Source organism: Equus przewalskii, chromosome 14, assembly GCF_037783145.1.
Source record: "Equus przewalskii isolate Varuska chromosome 14, EquPr2, whole genome shotgun sequence".
Classification (NCBI taxonomy): Eukaryota; Metazoa; Chordata; class Mammalia; order Perissodactyla; family Equidae; genus Equus; species Equus przewalskii.
In genome coordinates this window covers 87950061-87965202 of record NC_091844.1, presented here as the reverse complement: position 1 = coordinate 87965202, position 15142 = coordinate 87950061, and the positions used below count along the sequence as shown (strand labels likewise).

At 41.6% G+C, this 15142-nt stretch overlaps 1 protein-coding gene across 9 annotated transcripts in view; it reads left to right on the top strand.

Moving 5' to 3' along the window:
- DCDC2C (doublecortin domain containing 2C) overlaps positions 1–14082 on the top strand; it is a 106203-nt gene extending 92121 nt beyond the window's left edge. For 3 of the 9 annotated variants that reach the window (XR_011525837.1, XR_011525834.1, XR_011525839.1), the window contains 3 exons: positions 7292–7347; positions 10670–11432; positions 13586–13827. Coding sequence is in view for 1 of the 9 variants with exons in the window: in XM_070571773.1 (XP_070427874.1) it covers positions 7292–7339; positions 10670–11325 (704 nt within the window). In the remaining 8 variants the exon portion in view is untranslated. Of the gene's footprint in view, positions 1–7291; positions 7348–10669; positions 11471–13585 lie in introns of those variants that run through there. The other 6 variants (XR_011525836.1, XR_011525838.1, XR_011525833.1 and 3 more) reach the window with 5 other exon arrangements.
- The last annotated feature ends 1060 nt before the right edge of the window (positions 14083–15142 follow it).

Below are 15142 nucleotides of genomic sequence, written 5' to 3'. Positions count from 1 at the left end.
GAATTCTAAGAGAAGGAACGAAAGAATCAGAAAAAAAGAAGGCTCATTTGTTTTTGCTGTGATTCTCAGCCTGCTCCGGCTTGCTTCAGAGCTGTGGCAGCGCCGGGGCGCTGGGGCGCCGCGGGCCTAGCTCAGACTTCTCCGGGCTGCGTTGGCGCTGACTTGCCTCCTCAGCTCTCTGTCCTTCCTTGCCCTGAGCATGAGACTCTTGAGGCACAGCGTCATCAGGCCAGAGTCTCCTGGTTGAAGGCTTCATTAGGTGTCTTTTTTTGTGTGTGCTATGATTTTAGTCAATCTGGCAACTTAGGAATTGTTAAAGAATGAATTTTTAACATCTTTCTTTATGATCATAAATTAGCTTGGCTCTGTGATGACCTGTTATTGATTGTCATTCAGAGAGCTACTGACGGTTGGCGCCGATTTGGGTCCAGCAGGCATGACAGGGCCCTCATGAAGAGCAGAGAAGGCATATCCAGGGACTGACTTGCCTTTTTGATCAGCACGTTTCAGTTCAAAAGCACATCGTGGCTTTGCTGTGTTCTGCTCAGCGCTGTCTGTTTTGACAGTGATAACAGCCTGCTCCAACAAAATTAGTCATTATGCCTTATTTTGCCATTCTCGTTTTCTAGCTTTGAGTGAAGCTGGGAGACTTACTGGCCTGAGTCAGGCTTCTGCTCATTTTCCTGCTGTTTTTATGATCTTCCTCAGAGTGACCCTCAGCAGAAGGGTGGCTCTGGGTCACAACACCCTTCCATCTCTCCTCACCCCTAGGAAACCCTTCCCCTTCTTTTTTCTCCTCCTGTCGGGTGGCCAGTAGATGAAGCCTCTGCTCTTGGGCGCTCTTACCAGTTATTTACACAATAGTGTGAGGTTGAGTTGGTGTCTCAGCTCCTTGCAGATGGAAGTCACCTTTTCTTTGAAGAAGCTGACTCTCAGGAAGTAGGTGTGGGAGAGAAGTAAGTGAGCTCTCACCGACGGTGATACCATGCAGGCTGGTGAGGGCGACCTGGTCCGTGGGTCAGGAGGTTAACCGTGCAGAACATTATGCCACTGGGTAGGTATCTTATTTTGCCCAAGGATAAGGAAAACTTGAAGGAAAACCTAAGGGTTCCTGTCGGCTGGGTGGTTCGGGCCCTGATCTTGTGCTGCGAATGCCTGTATATCCATCAGCACTTCTAGATGCTTCCATGCTGTTTCCCACATACTTGCTAGGCAATAACTTATCCAGTTGGTGTTTCTTTCTGTTCTGTAAATGATGATGCTGTTATTTGAGAGGTTTATTTTTTGGAAATCTGTTGAGTGATATGCTGTGATCTTTTACTTAGGTATAAAATGATGCTTAGGACTGCCCCATGGTACCCAGGACAGCAAGCACTAAGCCTGTATCCCAGAGTCCTGGCAGTGGCCCTGGACCTGCTGTCGTGGGGCTGTGTCAACTCAGACCAGTCGCAGGGGCCTGGGTGCTCCTTGGTAAGAGGAGGCGGTGGACTCAGACGCTCCCTTTCGGTTCCGAGTCAGGCGGACTTTGTGAAGCCTGCATGTGGCGCCGCTCTTCCCGTTGTCTTTTCTAGGCTGGTGAGGGTGTGCGGAGAGCTGCCCACCCCTCCATGCTGTTGCCCACGCCGAGGCTGGGCGCACAGTCTGGGAGGGGGACGCTGGGACAGCAGCCATGGGGACAGCAGCCATGAGGGATGAGAGCTCAGTGGTCACTTTGGCTGTGTGGTGGGTTCGGCTTTAATTCACTGGGGGTTGTTTGAGTTTTGAATCCAGAGTTTTTGCCTTTAGACAGAACAAGATCCAAATAATTCTAGAGAAGAGTGTTCACTGTACTTTTTCTCCTTGGACCTTGCCTTACTACTAAACATAAATTGTTCTGAGAATCTAAGATCTCTCTCTCTCTCTCTCTCTCTCTCGTGCTGGCAGAAGTAACTCATTTCCTGTATAGTATTTGATTGGCATGAAGCCCCTTTCCAGTCTCCTAGGGTAGATAATCTTAGCCTGATTAAATGATTTTTCGAGTTTTATAAAAATGTTTCCTAGCGATTATAAAACAAGTTGGGTCTATATGGCAGCTTTCCTTTTTAGCGATCAAAGACTATATGCTTTATACATACGGGTGCATGAGGAGGGTCCATTTCCTTTGCCTTCCTGGTGGCCAGAAAAACAAGGTGTAGGCTTTCTCCTGTTTGTAGACAGTCCTCCCCCAAAATGGTCCTGGAGAAGCTGTGATTGGATAAATTAAAATTGCTAGGAGGATTTTAATATGTAATTATTTAAAATTCTTTTTAAAAATATCTGAGAAGGAGAAGCAAAATGTTAATCAGAGGAACTGAGCATTAAAATAAACCCTAATAGTTTAATTCAACCACGTGTGCAGTGGAAAGTATGGGAGACACAGAGTTCTGGGGTCCAGTGCCAGCCCCTTGATATCTGTGGAGTCCAAGGCAAGTCAGCCTCTGTGAACATTATTTCCCTCATCTGCAGAATTGATAGCACATGTCACTGTTGTGATGTTAAACGAGAAGAGTAATTTAAAGGTATATTGATGACTCTGAAACCATACACAAATGTAAGGTCATTCTTCATTCTTCACCGTTCTTTTGAAACTTCCCTGAGTTCTGCATGTCTGTTTTAACGTGTTGTGCAGAGGAACCTGTGTCTGTTGGCTTGGCTGAGGGCCCCTGTCTCCTTGTGGTCACCTTCATCAATGCCCTACTTTAATTTCCAGCCATCTCTGCTCACTTGACTTTGACTGGTCCTCTGGTTGACATTTTACTGTTACTGTGTGCCAAACAAATATTGAGGTTAAACATCTGCCAACGTTGAATCGTCGAAGAGTGCATTCTTATTTGTTTTCACCATGTACTTTTGTTGAATTTCTTGGCACATTTCACAGGAATAATACCTATAGCATAATAAGTTATCATTCCTTTCAAATGAGATTCTGATATGTTTTTATCAGTATGAGTAAAAGAAGAATAAATAACTTATAACATGCTCAAAATTTAGACTAGGAAAGGACCTTCAAGATCCAATAGCCAAACTTGCCATCTCCTCTGCAAGTTCTCTTCTGATGGGGTTCTAGTCCCACTAATATTAATACACAGTGTGACTGTGCACATCAACTGATTTGAACCCTTATCTGGGTCTTATTTTTTTCATGTGTAAAATAAAAGGTGAGGACAAGATCATTGGTTTTCAATCTTTGAAAGAAAACTTTATAGTGGAGAAATCTGACTGGCACCACCTACGTGAGTGATCAAGGTTAATATCACCAGTGATAATGTAATGTTGATATAATATACCTCTTGGTATGATGCAGTGAGAAGGACATTTCATCCCTCTGGTATTGCTCCCCAAAATCCATAACTCCAGTCCATTCATGAGAAAATATCAGCTATACCCCAGTTGAGAGACATTCTACAAAATACCCAACGAGTACTCTTCAAAATTGTCAAGGTCATGAAAAATAAGGAAAGACTGAGAAAATGGCACAGTTTTGAGGAGACTAGGAGACATGATGACTAAATGCAAGATGCTATCTTGAATCAGAAAATGGACATTAGTGGAAAAATTGGCGAAATCCAAATAAAGTCTGTAGTTAAATAGTATTGTCGGAATGTTGATTTTAGTTTTTGCAAGTGTGCTATGGTTATATGAGATGTTAACACCAGGGGAAGCCGGGTGAAGAGTATACAGAACTGTCTGTACTCTCTCTGCAACTTTCCTAGAAATCTAAAATTATTTCAAATAAAAAGTCAAAAGAAGCACAAGAACTCTTTTTCCCCAAGTGGAATATTATGAGGAACCCCAATGTGTAGAGCAGAGAAAAAAGGAACTGTTTGTTTGAAGAGGATGTGGGTGGGTTGAAATCCACAAATTCAGCTTTCCTGTGGCTTCTCATTGATGTTCTCCCACTGGTCCCCAGAGACGTCTCTGAGGACTAGTAGGGTTCCATGGAACACAGTGGGACACAACTGTATTGGCCAATCTCTTAAGGGCCTTTTAGCTTTAAAAAGTATGGCTCTAAGTCTGCCAAGGAGCAATATTTGAGCAATAATGCAACTGAATCGAGTTAATTTTTTCTGATCAGTCAAGCAAAGTGAGAGCTGAGAATTGACTCTTGGATTTGACAATATAGAAGTCATTTGTACTCTTAACAGTAGATTCTTCCTATAGAAAGATGAGTATGAAGATGGATAGGAGTTGATCCAAAGGGGTGGGAGTGGAGACATCCAGCACAGGCAACACTTCCTAGGCATTTAGCTCTAAATTGCCCAAATGAGGCAGCAGCTAGTGGTGGATACATGGTCAAGGTTGGATTCTTTTTTTAAAGAAAGTGATATTCCGTTAAATTTGTTGTTATCTAAAGGGGAACAAACTGATGATACAGGAGTTAGAGAGGAGATATGGCTGGGTGCGTGTGCTTGAGTAGGTGAGAGATGTGGAATTAGTGCACAAGGGAAGTGTTGGCCATATTTAGGAATAGGATGGTCCCTCAAGAGTGATATGAAAGATGGCAGAGCATGTGGATGCAGATCCTGGTAGGTTGAGGAGTGCAAGGGCCAGAGCCTGTGGAAGCTTTTTCCAATTGATCTTATTTCACACGTAGAAGACAGGCTATCAGCTGTGGGTGCAGAGGGAGGAGGTGGAGTTCTGAAGAAAGAGAAAGCATGAAACAGTTTCTTAGAAGAATGAGCTACTGAATGAGCCAGGCAGGGGTATGCGGCTTAGGTTGTAGTGCTAAGGGATCCCTGGAGGTCAGTGATCATGAATCAAAGGAATGAGTCCAAGGATGGACTGTAATATCTGAATTGGACAACGAAGGATGAGGGACGGTGGGATGGCAGCAGGGTCAGTGGGTCAAGGTGCTGATGGGGTAGAAGAATCAGAGTTGGGGCATTAAAAAGAGACAACTATAAAGACTGGAGATTGAAATTGAGATGGGTCAGAATTCTACGGGTTGGTCTATGGGTTGGTCATGGGAGTAGGACAGAGAACATGATCGTTGGACAGGATGAATCAAGGAACTGAGAAGCCTTGATTGGAAGGTTTGTCTCCAGTGGCTGCTGAGATCCCAAAGGATTATGACAGGGGGCTATGTTAGCGAGAGAGGAAGCCAGGGCTCAGACGGTCTAGGAGACAGGGTGACTACACCGAGGAAGGGAGGTGGGTGCTGGAGTCTGATAACATGAACTGCAAAGAGGCTGAGGGGTTTGTGGGAGGAGGAAGGGATAAAGGTCTGGAAATGGCAGTGAGGAGCATGCAGGACCCCAGCCCACTGTCAAGTGTGTGGAAGAGCAAGCAGCCCTCACTTGAGAAGGCTACTGGGGACACTGTATCCGCAAGAGTGGGTGACTTGGGTAATCTTTTATCGGGCGCTTTGAAGCGTGTATACCTCTGAACCAGCCATCTGCATCTAGAAGTTTATCCTGAGGCTATAAAATCAGAGATAAGTTCTATTCCCTGTCACCGGACTTCATTTATGTGACAACTTATAACACCAAGTGGCGAGTCAATGACTTTAATTTATTTCCATTTTGGGGGCTTTTCTCTGTGTTCCAAATTTTCTGTGATGAGCACGTTTGAATACAGAAAATTAAAAATATTTTAAGAATTAAATCTGTACTGGTTGCAGGAGAGCTCATTAGGTTAACTGTTATTCCAGGTCCCCAGATGGACAGGAAAGCTACTATCAGAGATTTTGTGAGTTCAGACTACTTTTCAATTTAATTTGTAATCCCCTGTAAGGACTTGGTAAATGTCTTTGCTGATTTATTTAAAAACGTTCTAGCCCACAGAGAAATCAGATGCCTGGGTCATAGTTACCAAATACAAAAATTAAATACAGTCTGACTTTGGGTCTTTAACTTTTCGCAAATGAAATTATACCTTAAACCCAAACATTGGATTTATTTTCACAAATTGAGCCTGACATCTTAATTCATAACTAGCAGCTGCCGTGTATTCTGGCAGTCACGCAAATAAGTGAAAATGAAAACTAGGTTTCAAAGCAAGTGTCAAAGGCAGTACTTACAATATGTTCAAATCACGATATTATTTAAAATGGACAATTGATAGACTTCTTTGCGGACAGAGGCAGTGGTTTTGCTGACCTCCTCCAGCTGTTGTGGTAAGTCCAATTCTTGGTGGCCTCTGACCTCCCACGGTTGTCGTCAAAACCAGCCTTCTCTTGAAACTCTTAGTTTTTGTTCCTTTTTTTCTCCACCCCAATTTTCAGATCTCCAGCTGCTGCTGTTGGCAATTTAATCTCTCCAATCAACTCTTCTAACAGCTTCTCGAATTTCTTCCTCCAGTCGCTCGCTGTCAGCTCCTCCAGCTGCTCTCCGGCATCTTTTTCATCTCACTTGCCAAAATGTCAGGTCTTCAGAACAGCTTCAGTCTCGTTATTTGGCTCCTGAGTTCAATTTAACTGAAGTGCTTATTAGCAAAAATATTTCTGTGTTAATTATGCCAGTGAAAAATTTAACACACAGATACACTGAGGAGCATATATCTATAAGAGAACAAATGTTTTCGTGCTATGTTGGTGAATTGGCAGAGACTCCTATAAACTTCAAAATACCTGAACTCAAAGCAGATTTGTCAGATGAGATGTTAAAGGGGAAAGATGTGCAGAAGTTTTAGTGCATTTATTTATGGCATACTTGTGTGTATTAGTGTGTTTTATGTTGCAAGTATTGATGTAAATGAAACCTTTCTAGTTTCAGTATTTTTTCATTATAGACTGAATGTTCTATTTTTATTGCTATTTACTACTGAGGTTTTTGGAAAGCAGCTGCCATGTAAGCTGAGCTGGTTTACATTTTCACGTTGTTCGTAGAGTTTGCCCAACACCTGCGTTTTACGGTTTACTGGTCTAACTGGAGGAACTTTGTTACCCACTAAATCTTGTATGGAGCAAAGGAAATGCCACCATATGCCCTGCCTTCCTGCTGTGAAACTGCACGAGGAAGGAATTAAAAAGAACCAAAAAACCCACCTTAACTAAAATATGCTTTTTTCTTAGTGGAAGAAAAGAAGACCAAAATTCTGCCAATTGCTCTATAATCTCAGAAACTACAGTTTTCATAGTGTTGGCGTGACTTTCTGTATAATAAAGTACACTTATACTTTTACCAAAATTGGCTCTAAATTCTCTTTAAACTAGTCAACAGGATTGTATTCCAGTAGTTCTTTTAGCCATAGATCTTACATCAAAATCCATAGTATGTAAACCCTTCGGTCAGTTTATTAATACCTGAATTTTTTTTCTTTCTTTTTTTTTTAGCGTCTCTCAAGAACCTCAGCAAGAATAAAAAAGTGGTTACATTTCCTGGTAAGAAAGTGAGTTATCAATGATCACTTATAGGGCCTGTAGGGTAAATGCAGGTGACTGCTCTGTGCCCAGGGCCCATTTGTGGTTACCCCACGACTATGTCTGCAGCAGGGTCCCTGGATTCATTGCCCGCCCTGGGTGTCCACTACCTGCCCATTTGCAAGCAGCCTTCCACTTGGATTATTTGACTTTGAACAAAATTCTTACTCTTTCATAACTATGCATCGACCCCCCAAACCGTATTTTATATGGCACAATTTTTAGAGAAGTTGACAAATGAAGGTTTTGACTCACCATATGGTGGCACTGTCTGTCAACCAACAGTTCAGTTCAGGCAGACTTTTCATTGCTCAATTGTGCCATTATTTTAATATTTCACTGCATATACCCTTATAATATTTTGTAAAAAAAAAAAAATAAGTAGAGAAGAGCAAAAAATAAAGCTCCTGAAACTTGTGTAAGAAGTGCAGGTTTCAGACAGGAGACTTCAGACAAATAGGTGCATTGAAGTGACAGAGTTTTAGCCACATTTGGAGGGCTGCTGGATTGTGGGTTCAATTCTCAAAGAAAACAATACAGAATAAGTACACAATGCCCCAAATGTCTCTTTGGTGATTGCATTTAAAGGGCAACGAGAAGTCAGGGATTTTTGAAATGCATTTTATTTTGTGTGAATACAGAACGCATTTTATTTTTTATTAATGTTTAAGGTAATTTTATATTACATTTTATGGTAATATATTATTCCTATAAACGTAACTTAATATCTTAATGCTATCTTTGATTTTGTGTATTCTAATTTTATGTTTTTAGGAATGCTTTACTTGTGGGACTAGGGGACTGCTGGTTCATTTGTGTTTATCACCTTATTCTTTCATTTATCAAACATTTTCTGAGTCCCTTCCATGTGCCAGGCTTGAGTGGGTGCTTGAGAAGTGAGGATGAGTGAGACACAATCCCCGCCCATGAGTTGCTGGGGTCCGCTGGGGAACAGACCTTGAGAATCAGCCCAGCAGCTGTGGGGAGCCTGCAGGGGGTACTGCGCTGGTGAGGGAGCAGGAGCCGCAGGCACATCTTCCTGGGGGATTGCAAGGGGCGACATCGGCCCTTTACGGCTCTGCCTGCCTCTGCCTTACATTGGCATATAATCATATAGTCCCTCGTGACAGTTGTTAGTTTTCTTCTATAATCTCCCCCCCCATTTTTGCTCTTTAAACTTTTATGTGAAAATAATGAATATCATATCATGTATATATCAGCTTTTACAGTTCACCATGTGCTTTCATTCACTGAGCACCATAATCCTACACTTCTAAAGATCCATACTTTTACCACTATTTTTCAAGAAAGAAATATCTGAAATCCAGAAAGAGAAGGTGACTTGTCCAAGATTATTCTGAAAGCAGGTGGAGGAGCGAGGACTTACCTGTCGTTTAATCATTCTTCAAAACAGAACAAAACAGTCTGGAGTTGCCAAGTCTGTGCTAGGTACTGTACTGAATGTTGGGAGAATCCGTATGAGTGAAGCTCAGTTTCGCTATTCTCAAGATGCTCATTTACATTGGTTGGGGCACAGATGTATAACCAGATAGAGGTTTGTATTGGATACCCTGAAAATTCCTGAAGAGATGATGGTTGACGGTCTGGGCCCCGGGGAAAGCTTGCGGGGATTGATAGATTGTGTTATGGGAGAGGCTTGTTCAAATGAATTGTGAAGGATCAGTATGAATTTGCCAAGTAGGCGGTGTTGAGAAGGGGATGCTGGGCAGTGGGGTCAGCCTGTGCAAATTCACGAATGACTGATGGTTCCTTGGGGAGGTGCAACTGGTTTGGTGTAATTGGAACAAAGAGCGAATGGGAACAGCATGAAAGGAAGAAGGAAATACAGATAAGGTCTGACTCTCAGGGTCCTTTGTATCAGTGAGAGTAGGCTAGGCTGAGTTGTAGTAACAATGTCATGCCCCAGGTCTCAGTTGCTCTACACAATTAATGTTTCTTCCTTGATTGGGTAAAACCTACCGTGGGTTGGAGGCTGTCCTGGGTGTTTCTCCTCCCAGCAGTGACTCAGGGATCCTTGATTTTGTGATCCTGCCATCTTCCACACCTGGCCTTCGAGTTTGCTACAGGAGGAGAGGAGACAGGAGGTTATATCAGATTTTAACCACCTCAGCCCAGAAGGGCAGTGACATCACGTCTCTTGGCCCTTTGGTTAGAACTAGACATTTGGCTCCGCCTGGACGCAAGTTGGCTGGGAACATCTCTGGCAGCTCTGTGCTAGGGAAGGGGAGCACAGTCTTGGTGGTCTGCTGGCCATCACTGCTATGCCCGTGTGTGTCTAAGGGATTTAGCCTTTGTCCTATAGATGATGTTAAAGTGGGGAAGTGATATGATCAAATTTATGTTTTAAAATAACCACTCTGACAGCACGCAGAGAAGGGAAAGGTAAGAGAGCATTTACGTGCACTCACAACATTCTATTAGATGGTGGAAGCCTGGACCAAGGCACTGGGGCCGGATAGAATTGACCAGACTTGGCCACCAAATAGCTATGAGGGATGAGGATGAAACTGGAGTTGAGGTTTCTGTATTGGGCACTGGGTGTTGCTTCTGCAAAAAGGAGACAGGCAATAAGTAAACATGTCAGTTGATACCTGGCTTCTCTCAGATTCTGTGAGGCGTCTCACTGAAGATGTTTTTCCGCGTGTTATTTGAATTGGTGTTGTTTTCAGTTTCTAGGAACAACCTTGGATTTCCTGTCCAAATGGCATTTATCGCTGTGGGAGCAGATAGTGTTGGCAGTGGCAAGTGAGGTGTGGCTGTGAAAGGTTAGGAAGTCCATGATAATCTTTGCACTCTACACGTTGCTTTCATGCGTTGGTCCCTCTTCTGGAGAAGACAGGCTCTGGAGTCTCCTGTGCTGATTGCTTTTTCTTCATTTTACTAAAAGTCCCTTCCCTACCTCAGTGACTCATAGAAGAAGAGAGTCTTTCCTAAGTTTTTTTTCAGTTTTCAAACAACTGATGGATTTTATGTGTTATTGGAAGCATACCCTTTGTTCTTGCTTCTCTTAGGCTTCTCTGACACTATCCCATCCTATTTTATGCTTGTTTGAAATTGTATTTCCAAATGAGAGTAAAAGTGATAATATACGGAAAAGCACATTGTAAGTGTAATACCCTATGTAAAAATTATTTTTATTAATATTTGCACTGTCACTATGAAATCAATGATATAATAGCAATGTTTGTCATTTTGTGATTTATTTCACCTGTTTTAGATGGCTACTTTGTTTATTGGTGATTTTGTTTTATTTTGTTTACTGAAAACAAGAAAAAGAACAATATGACATGGTAGAGGAAAAAAATAGACCTGTACTACTAGAAACCCCGGTAAAGATAGAAGACCAAAGAGAACCACCAATGAGACAACAGTCTCAAGAAGAATCATCACTAAGACAACCAGAAGAAAAACCCGAGGCACAAGAATTGCTCCAGCCGTCGTCCTCGAGACAACCGTCTGACGAACAGATACCCGAGAAACAAGAATCATTGGAACAGTCATCCTTGGGGCAACCATCCCAAGAACAGATGCCTGACAAACAAGAACCCCCTAAACGGTCATCCTTGGGGCAACCATCCCAAGAACAGATACCCGAGAGACAAGAATCATTGGAACAGTCATCCTTGGGGCAACCATCCCAAGAACAGATACCCGAGAGACAAGAATCATTGGAACAGTCATCCTTGGGGCAACCGTCCCAAGAACAGATACCCGAGAGACAAGAATCATTGGAACAGTCATCCTTGGGGCAACCGTCCCAAGAACAGATACCCGAGAGACAAGAGTCATTGGAACAGACATCCTTGGGACAACCATCCCAAGAACAGATACCCGAGAGACAAGAATCATTGGAACAGTCATCCTTGGGGCAACCGTCCCAAGAACAGATGACTAAGGGAGAACAAAGAGAAGGACAAATACCATGAAAACTGAATATCCGCCATGTTGTGAAGAACAACGTTCAGAAGCCAGAAAGGATCATAAGGCAAATGAAAATAAAATTAGACTTTTATTTTCACATTATGCTGAAGAGGTATGCTAGCAGGATATTAAAATTGTGAATTTCATATTTTGATGGCCAGACATAAAATTGAAAAAAATGGTTAAGACTAAATTCATCGAGGATTCCTTCCTCTGTTTCTGAATGCACAGCTGGCGGGGGAGGGAAGTGGTCAGTGAGACTGACTGCATCAGACCTTTGCTGCTGCTCAGAACATCAACCCATGTCCCCCCAGAGTGAGTCAGCCCTTCTGAAATTGACACACCTTTACATAGTTACCTGTAATTTATTCTTCTGATTTAAAATTGAATGAAGGCATCTTAAAATAATTATACATATTATGTATACACACAAATGCATATACATTATATATGCATATATATGTACATATGTGTATATTTATGCCTTCTATGTCAGAAATAGACAGCAGAACTCCCTAGAATGGTACATTTTTGGTGATTAAGAAGATGGGCTCTCAAGTCAGACTACACAAGTTTGGCTTCTCCACTCACTAAGTGTGTGAACTACATCTGTGCCTCAGTTTCCTCATCTTTAAATTGGGGCTAATAATAATGATACCTACCTCATAGGTTGTTGGAATAGTTTTAAAAGATGATGCTTATCAGAAAGCACTTAGTACAGTGCTGGACACATGGAAGGCACTAAAAAGATGTTAGTTATACTATTTCATTTTGGTTGTTATCTTTTTTGTTATTAAATGAGAGAACACGAGTAGATTATTCTACCCAGAGCCTCTGCTGAGATTATTACTTTATTTGACGCTTATGGTTACCTGAGCTTCTTGACTGCCAGAACAAAAATGCAAGTAAGGATTTTAGGATCGTCAAGTTCTAGTTAAAGATCAAACCAGTTCTTCCCCGTCTGTTAATTAGCTCTCCAGTGTTGGTGTGTGGAAGGGGAAAGGAAAGCAGACTATTTCACCATATTTGTGGTTTCTCGATTTATTGTTAGACTTGACCATAGCATTTGTTACACTTTAAGAAGGAAATTGTAATCAAATAGAAAGCATCTCCTTTTCATCTTTAGCTTTTTTTTCATTAAAAATAAGTTTCTGATGGAGAGCCCATCTATTTTGATCTAGGTCCATTCTGAGTACATATTTTGGTGCTTGAAAAGGAACTTTAGAACTGTGTTTCCCACTCTGTTTGCCTGAGACTCCTGTTCTGGTCTCCTGCACGTTATTGTGGGAAGAGGATGGATTAGGGGTAAGAACCACGGTTCTGGTCCAGACACCACCGTTTGTTGCCCATGTGGTCTTGAGCATCTATTTGTCCTTATTGAACATTAGTTGTCCTCTGTAAAATGAGAATGAAAATTTGGGAGCTGGGAGCAAATCTAAAGATGATGGAGTTTACAGCAGACAGCGTACCATGAGGTCACCATAGGGGTCAGGTGGCTGGCCTGAAGTAAGACATGACCTGTAGCTTATAGGGAACAGGAAAAGAACTTGAACTCATGCTTTTTTCTTTTGTTTCTTCCCTTTTTTTTTTCCAAAAAAAATTGTTCCCAATACTGTAGTGCTCAACCTGCCTTAGTATAGAATTATCATATGAATCAAATGAAATTAAACTCTCTGAAGTTCATGGTACTATACTGGTGTAGGATAGATTCATTTTATTATAATGGTCCATAAATACTGCTTCATTTTAAAATACTGCCTCTAGATGATGTCCACGTTTGTGGCCTAGTTTTAGAGTGGTCTGGGTGCTGGGGGGATGGATTACATAACTTCTTAAGAGAGTTATTCAGCATTATTATCAAACAAGAAAATTCTGATTGAAACAATGCCATAGCATGTTAGCACATGTAAAGATAGGGGCGGGGGTTGGGGGGCTTGATGGAAGAAGGGGCAGAAGGGACCTTGGTAGATCAACTGAAGTGAGATGACCACTAACACTAAACAAAAGCGAATTTCAAAATCAATTTTCAAGGTGGTTTTCTGCATCGGTACCTGCCTGGCAGCAGCTGACTGTCTGGAAGTGCTGTCATGGCCTTCGTGCAATACCGTGGGTCCTAGATTCTCAGCATGCCCCGGGCTGCAGCCCAGGAAAGCAGCCAGAGGCCAGACTTTATGGGAATACCAGCTCTTGTGACATCTGGCAGTGAAATACGGCCAGATCATAGCTTTGGGAAGTTTGCTTTTAACCTGCTTTTCTGTCTTTCAGATGACCTGGGAGTGGAAACCGGTAGAATAAAGCAATCACCTCTATATCTACTCGAAGTCAATTTGGTGCTTCCCTCTCATACACGGACATTTTAACAGCAAGAAAATTGCGTCTGGGGTGAAACTGAAGCCCCAAGCAGTAGTGTCTTCTCAAAAACTAAGGAGGAGGGTTTTCCAGTGGATTCCATATTGTTCTGATTTCTTTTCTTGGTGATACTTCTTTTTAGTAAACATTTAAAAGAATGAAATGTGGTTCTTTATAATTAAGGCTCACAAAGATTGTTCAGAAAACCAGAGGGATTTGGGATAACCTGTGCCCATGTCCCCCTCATTATTTCCTTTTTCTTGAAATGTGTATTGGAAGGTATTGTTTCATTTTTATACAGCTTGGAAGTTCTCACAAAGAGGTGTTTAGAACCTCTGCTACGTGAAGTTCAAAGGATCAAAATATTTTACCTTCTGAATGATTAATTCAAAATGAAAAGAAAAAAATCACAGGTGAGCTGGGAAAAGGATTTTACTAATTTGTTTACTTATTTTTGTGAAGACAAAAGTAATACCCATGGCTAAGTGCAAAGATTTCACAGTTTTCTTTGGCAAAGATTTTCTTTTTAAAGATTTTCTTTTTTTCCTTTTTCTCCCCAAAGCCCCCTGGTATATAGTTGTATATTCTTCGTTGTGGGTCCTTCTAGTTGTGGCATGTGGGACGCTGCCTCAGCGTGGTTTGATGAGCAGTGCCATGTCTGCGCCCAGGATCCGAACCAACGAAACACTGGGCCGCCTGCAGTGGAGCGAGCGAACTTAACCACTCGGACACAGGGCCAGCCCTCTTTGGCAAAGATTTTAATTTCAGCAAACAATGTATGCCTTCAGATCACTCTCTTTCTCTATGGACACTTGAAGAATTTGGGGGTTTTTTTGCTAGTACACATATAGCTTTTTTCTCTATTTTGTTTGCATTCTGGTCATATTTAAAGCACCTGTAGGCTACTTAACTTTACATTTTGGTAAAAAAAAATCATGTGCTATCAATAAGGTTAAATTTTTGTAATAGAGACTTAAATGTCGTCATCTCTAAGGTACTAGACATTGTTGTGTTAAGAACTCAAATGTATTTACTGTTAGAATTATTGCTAAAATAGTTAGAACCATTGGCAACAGGCTCAATAGTTTCAACTTCTATTTTTCTTGAAACTTAAAAATGCTTTAGAGTTTGGTCTGCTTTAAAATGTATTTTTATTTAACTCCAAATATCAACTTTCTAGATTGTTCTGAAACTCTGCCTTTTGAAAATAGCCAGATTTTATGTGTTGTATGGGCCCATTTCCAAAATCTTCAAAAAATTATAATGGTTTATAATCCCATGTTCATACTTTGTAAGTAAAACTAATTTTCTGTAAAAGATTGAGTGTGAACTTTCTTTGCCCCAGTAAAGTTATTTTCCTGGTTGGAATTGCTCAAGGTGCTGTGTTAATTGTCAAAACCTCCATCAGTAAGGCCCTAGCTCTTTCTTCCTTAAGCTCACCCAGGTGGCTTATGGGCTCCAGCCCTTGAAAAC